At 43.3% G+C, this 7,106-nt stretch overlaps 1 protein-coding gene across 1 annotated transcript in view; it reads left to right on the forward strand.

The window, feature by feature from the left end:
- The first annotated feature begins 1,552 nt into the window (after positions 1-1,552).
- Positions 1,553-7,106, forward strand: part of LOC143138319 (voltage-gated delayed rectifier potassium channel KCNH4-like) — a 66,276-nt gene continuing 60,722 nt past the window's right edge. The window contains exon 1 of the mRNA XM_076298814.1: positions 1,553-1,628. Coding sequence (XP_076154929.1) covers positions 1,553-1,628 — 76 coding nt within the window. The remainder of the gene's footprint in view (positions 1,629-7,106) is intronic.

Raw genomic sequence — 7,106 nt, forward strand, 5'->3', positions numbered from 1 at the left:
CAGGTTTTCTTTATTCAGCAATTTCAGTGTTCTTTTTGCACTGTCTGTGTAAAGTCTCCTGGGAAATTCATTCAGTGGGCTCTGTGTGTGTGTGTGTGTGTGTGTGTGTGTGTGTGTGTGTGTGTGTGTATTTGTATTTGTATTTGTAAGTGTGTGTGTGTGTCTATACATACGTTTCTATGACTGTGTCTAGTAAATCTCATTCGCTAAACACAACTGGACGGAATGAAAGAGGGATTGGAGAGAGGGGGGGTAGAGGGAGGGAGGAGTAAAGGGAGGAGGAGGTGGTGGTGGTAACTGAGGAGGGGGAGGAGGGAAAGAGGTGGAGAGAGAGAGGGAGAGAGAGAGAGAGATTGGAAAGATGCAACTGTTCTGCCTCTGTTATGCCTCAGTAGCTCCTTGACAGTCAGGAGAGAGGAAGAGAGAGAGAGAGAGAGAGAGAGAGAGAGACTGTGTGAGAGAGACAGAGCGAGCAAGAAAGAGAGGGAAAGAGAAAGAAAGACATATAGTGTATGTGAGAGAGGGAGAGATAAAAACAGACAGAGAGAGAGTCAGTGTGAGAGAGACAGAGAGTGAGCAAGATAGGAAAAAAGAAAGAGGGAGATAGTGAGTGTGTGTGAAGGAGGGAGAGTCAGAAAAAGAGAGAGAGAGGAAGAGAGGAAGATGATGTATGTGTGAGAGAGAGGCTTAGACAGTGGAGAGGGAGACAGAGAGGGTGTGTGTGTGTGTGTGTGTGAGAGAGAGAGAGAGAGAGCGAGAGAGCGAGAGAGAGAGAGAGAGAGAGAGAGAGAGAGAGAGAGAGAGAGAGAGAGAGAGAGAGAGAGAGAGAGCGAGCGAGCGCAAAAACAGTGCTCTCTGAGGGAGTGGAACAGACTCGGCGACAGGAGTGCGGTGGCGCACATGGAGTGCAGCGACAGCATCAGCAGCGTCAGACAGAAGCAGAGCGGCTCCGTAGCCCGCGCATCCACCCAGCAGCGCTCCGACCACCAGAGCACAGGCACAGCAACAGCCTCCCTCTCACACACCTGAGCAGGCTACTCGGGAGGACGCGCACACACACCTTCATTCCTTTATATTGCCTTTTTTTGTTGTTTCTTAGAAATTTCAGGGAGTGAAAGAGGAGAATAAAGGCTGGAGGAGAGGAGCAAGAGGGAAGGAGTTGGGCTTTCAACTGACAAACTTCTACATTCCTGAGGAAAGCAATGTGCTTCGGTACGGTGTGGGTTTCGCAATCCATGTGAGGGATTGCAGATCTAACAGAAATCGCCTTTTGAGTGACCCATTGGGGGAGATCCGGTGGACCATCAGTCGAGCGGATCCAGTGGAAGGAGTCCGGTGATCAGCGGTGGCAAGGGGCAAAGCCGGGCATTTGGTGGAGTGCAGTGGAGGCTGGACTCCATGGGGGTAGGGTAGGGCAACACTCTTCCCCCTTCTCTCTCCATGCTCCCCCAGTGCCCCATGACAGCATCTCTGTGACCTCTGACCCCTCACCTCCCGGCGTGGGGGCTGACCACCGACGTTCCCGCAGCATCTGAGGACCGACGGCGGCACCATGCCGGTCATGAAAGGGCTGCTGGCGCCCCAGAACACGTTTCTGGACACCATCGCCACACGTTTCGACGGAACTCGTGAGTATCCCAGCGGAACCTTCGCACGTAGGTCACTGACACCTACAGTCGCTCTGCAATCACAGACTGGTGAAGTCTGTTGTTATAAAAATCAGCAAAAGACCATGAGGTGGCACCCAATATTATCTTACACTCTTTGAGTATAAAATTCCTAGACTCTCTGTGTTTAAAATTGTCCTTTATCCTCATGCAGTTTAGGATACTATTGAACTATGTTGCTGAATCTGAAAGTGTCCCACACTGTTAAAATATTTAGATTATCCGGAAAAAGGAAAAGGTTTGTTTACAGAGAATCCAGGTTATAACTTGACAAATTGTCTGCTCAATTTGTCAGCTCTTTTAAAAAGATGTGTGATTGAAAGTGCGGTGCATGGCCACAGTTGTGATGTCCCACTTTCGAGGATATCGAGGATAGCCTCACATTGAGCCATGAAGGTTGTTTGAACCACAGAACCAGGCAGTTTATTAGTAGAAGTTGCCATTTGTACAGCAGGTCTGCATGTCGAGGAAAGTAGAAGTGGCGTAGAACGGATACTATAATTAATGTAACTTAAAGATCAAGTGTAATGCGAACCTGTAGCACTTTTGGATCAATGTTTATAGGTATTTCAAGGTAATCAAAATATCAAGGCGTGTTAGAATACCTCAAAAGTGGTTGACAGGCCTTGGACTCCTGAGTGTTAAGATAAGATTGACAGCAGTGTAGTGTAGTAATGACTCATTATGTAGTCTTCTTGCTTTTATTTATGGCAGGCAAATTGAATTGTCTCTGCGTATGAATTTTGTGTATAACGTTGAATTGCTTTGCCTTGAGACAGAGAAATAGTAAGGTAGTTTATATTGTGTTGCGCAGTCATATGCAGCTCTGCTTAGTGTGGTTTTCTAAGGGAAAAAGACATGATTTGTTCTGGGATGACACAATGCACATGTCTGTGTGTGGGGACATAAGCTTTATGAGATGAGGCAGAGAGTTAAGAGACTTGGCAGCCATCAGTCTGGTTTTAGGAGAGGGACGCTGAGACCGGGGGCCAGTGTTTATTCAGCTGAACTGTACAACAGATTGAATGAGAGATTATCTGAATGAGAATGAGAATGTGTTCCGAGAGAGAGTGTGTGAATGTTTCTTTCATGAAATGTGGTGATGTAATCATTATAGCATGCACTGAGGGTGCACAGTCTCTCACGCTGTCCCACACACTTCACACATCTTTAATAAAAACTGCTGTTGATTACAAATAATATATGTATATAAACTCAATCCCATTTCATAACATAACATTCTCACCCTGGTTTTCTAATTTAGCTGTATATTTCTAACCACTTGGGTTAACTATGGTTCTCTATGTATCATTTCTGTATGCCAACAATTGTTTGTATCAAATGAATTATACAATGACCTTTATTTCTATGTAAATAATTATTTGGCAACTTATCCCTATGCTTTTTTTGCTTTTATTTTTTATTTACAAAACAGTACAAATTGATTATGAATAACACTTGAGCAGAGAAAAGCTTCCTCTATCACAATAGGCCTCAGATCATATCCATATATTTACTAGAAACAACTCAACAGCTCAGACGACGCATTGTTCACTTGGTCCATTCTTTCAGCCTCACACGCTTTCTTTATTCTCTCCTCCCCTCTCCCATTCGCTAATTTTCTCTCCATCTCTCCCGTTTGTTTTGAACCTGGAGTGAGGGCTCTCTGGAGAGGTTATTTGTCTACAAGTGCCAAGGGATCTGTGTTTGCATGTTGTCAATTCCTCCCCCCCCCCTCTCTCTCTCACTGTCTCTCCCTCTTCTCTCTCTCTCTCTCACCTTCCTGAGTGCCAATTTGTGTGATTCTCTTGTTTATATGGCACAAGGACATGTAATAGATACTATACCTCACCAATTATCATAGCAAAACCATAATAATAAAGAAGGAATGCACTGTTGACAAATACATAATGGATGTTTAGGAAAATGCATAGTGTCAAAACATATAGGCATGGAGAATTTAAGAGCAGAGGCCTTCAGAGACTAGACACAAAGAAGCATCTGGTGTCATTGTGTTGTCTTCAGTGACACATTAAAGGCGAGTCCTGGATCGCAGGACCTTGAGGTGTTTCCTGGTAGTGGGATAGTGCAATTTGGTGACAATTGCTCGTCTCTAAATGGAGATGAAACACAGACCTTGGCGGCCCTGCTGCTTTGATAGGGGGAGACGAGACAAGCTCTATTAGTCTAATAATGATCAATGGACCCTGGGGAGCTTGATCGCAGGCGTGGGTTGTACATGTTGAGATGTCCCTAGTTTACCTGCATGGTTACACGGGCACACACACACACACACACACACACACAGAGTTTTGTTCAGTTCATTCAAGGGCATGCATGGGACTGGGAAAGTACATGACTATTTATGCCACCCCACAAACTATTTCTTGAACAAATTGTGAAAAAATCATTCACTGACAATCTAGTGCACATAGGTATAATAAATCATTTTGGGGTGAGATTTTGGATGGTTAAACATCTGTATTGTCTATACTTGAAATGTATCTACAAATAGGCCTAGACCTGCCCGTGTGAAATAGAAAAAATATGGATTCAAATTATGGCAACCATTTGAAATTACTTTCTATCTTACCCTAAGGCAACAACCTCCATCCCCAAAAGGGCAGGCGCATGTGACATAGTTTTTCATAAGATATAGATCCGACAAGTGTAATGAATAAATCGCACTTGTGAGATAAGGGGGTTTATTAACTTCGATTTTCACTGAATCTGAGGGTCAAATGAAAATATCTCGGCAAAATGAGAAAGGGGATATTCTCTGAAAAACGGAACATATCCGAGTCAAATTCTGTAAGAGTTGTAGCTGAGGGAAGCCTGTTAACTGGCATGGCCTTCACACTCCTGAAGAACACTGCACTGCTTGCGCGCGGAGCTGTGTAGAGGACCTTCTGGGTGGCAATACGCCCGCGGCTGAAAATAGCTCCCCCCGTTGCCCGGGAGACCACATCCCTCCGTGGCAATCGAAAGTGATACTGACAGCAAATTAGCAGTCATTCTACATGACTGTAAATGCTTATATGTTAAGTGACTTAATGCTCATGTTATTGTTCCAAAATGCTTCTGGTGGATAGTGTTGACTTTAAGTGCTCTGCTCACCTTCAACGTCAATACATCTACTTTAAAAGAGGTATGTCCTGTCTGTATTGTTTGTTAAAAAAGTAGTTATAGCCTACTTTCAATGCACAATGCTTTGGGTACAACAAGATTGTACAGTCTTTCTTGCAGCTAGGTAGCCTACAGTGCCATGCGTTCCCCTGTAGATTCGCTCTGTTCAGCAGCAGTCATAAAAAAACTAGTCATTGTTATTTTGTAACGTTGTTATCATTGTAAAATTATATAGTAGGGCCTACAATTATATGGTTAGCCTACATCATCTCACTAGAGTTTCATGACATTGTGATGCTGGAGGTGATGACAAGTCAACACAATGGACACGATTCTGTGCCGTAAACCTATGAAACACGATATGCAAGCAATTAACTACATTAGCCGAAAAGAACAATAAGTAGCCTAGGCCTAGTGACAATTGATGTTCCTCGCCAGTGGGAGCAGTGCAATGCATGTCACGACAGCTGCATGGCAATATGCTCAAATGTAGTGTTGCTTTATTAAAAGTAGCCTACTTCATCATCAGCAGCAAACTAAATGTGTATGGAATGACTGCTACCTATGGGGCTCTCACCAGAAGGGCGTAATCCTTAAGGAATATAACCCCCCCCCGATTATTATTTTCTCGCCTTATTTATTCATTTCTCTCCTTATTTCGCTCCTTTAGGAGAAACAAGTGAGATTTTATTAAATGCTGATTTATTTCTCATGAGGCAAGGAAAACACATTTTACAAGTCAACACATTTTCCTTTGGGTAGCCATTATGCTCTATGAGGCTCCCTGTCAGTACAAGACCCTTGGAACGGCCCTCACTTTCCCCCCACCTCACAGTGCCCACCCCTGGCTATCATATCTTACCTTAGGCCCCAGACGTGCATGGCGCCCTAGGCCAGTGCCTCTTCATTGTGGAGATTCTGGAGTAAACCCCCCCCTCCCACACACACACACACATCCACACACCTTTCCATCGCTCTCTGACTAAACTCACCAGTGGCGCTTCTAATTAGTTTAACACACACCTGATTCAGCCTATCAAGAGCATTTTAATTACACCCATTCCAAGTCAGGTCTGCTTGAGGCATGGGTAACATTGAAGATTCTCACTGCAGGGGGGCTCAGGTGCCTGTTTTAATTTAAAGCTTTTGCCCTGAGCAATTGTGGGCGTGGAGCAGCCAGCTGACAATCAGTCGATCCAGGTTGAGAGTTGCAAGTCTGAGTCATGTTCGATAAAAGCGACTAAAAACAGTTACTTTTCTTTACAATTGCCAATGTCACCCATACCAAGCACCACCCGCTGGTATATTGTGTATACCCTTTTTGGCACACATATTTGATTTAACGGTGTCACCTACACCCCAAGGCAATAGTATTGTTTTACAGTATAGCAGAAATGAAGTATAATCATCTTATCATCTGCGCCCTACTTATAAGTGTGCATTATTGTAATTGACTTGATGACCTCAGGGAAATACAATACATTTAAATAGTGGTATTGGTCTCTCTTGTGGCCTATACACCATAGATCTAATTATGTAGCTGTGTTTAGCAGGTGTGAACATGGCACTAGCCATGTTGGCATTATGGATGTGGTATTTACGGTTATTGTTATGGGATTTGATAAAAAACAATAATGTCAATGCAATATCCATGATCAATAGCTTAATGAAAATAAACAAATACTATAAATATATAGAAAACGTATATTTATATTATATAGAAAAATATATACAAACCATAACTCACAAGAACCGTTTAATTACCTAAGTGTATGCTGAACAGATATGTCTTTAGACCCCTGTTGAAAGACCCAAAACTATCACAGGAATGGAGAGCATGGGCAACTCATTCCCCCAACGAGGAACCACTGAGGAAAAGAATCTTGAATTTGACTTAGCGTTTATGACTGGTTGACACAACAGACGCTGTTGGGCGGTTGGGGATGTACAGCTGGATCATAGAATTGAGATAACAGGGAGCAGGTCCAGTAAGTGTCCTATAGGTGAGATTTACATATTATTTTGGCCACTATGGGGATCCAATGGAGAGTAACTATGAGTTACATGTCTCCTCTTTGGCTGATTGATGACCAAGCGTGCTGCAGCATTCTGAATCAATTCAATTCAATTCAAATGTATTTGTCACATACAATTATACAGAGTATAGTAGTGAAATGCTTTGTCCACTGTCTCCATGGCTGTGCAATGTGTAAGTAAGTAAGGAAATAAATAGAAAAACAAGAGAAGAAGAAGAAATGTCTGAAGTGCAATAGGTGTTTCCAACATAACATGCTTGTGCTCCTGCTACTATCC

The sequence above is a fragment of the Alosa pseudoharengus genome, unplaced genomic scaffold, assembly GCF_046254945.1.
Source record: "Alosa pseudoharengus isolate Yale_2024_CS ecotype anadromous, Long Island Sound unplaced genomic scaffold, YU_APseudo_1.1 YU_APseudo_1.1_scf_21, whole genome shotgun sequence".
Lineage (NCBI taxonomy): Eukaryota > Metazoa > Chordata > Actinopteri > Clupeiformes > Clupeidae > Alosa > Alosa pseudoharengus.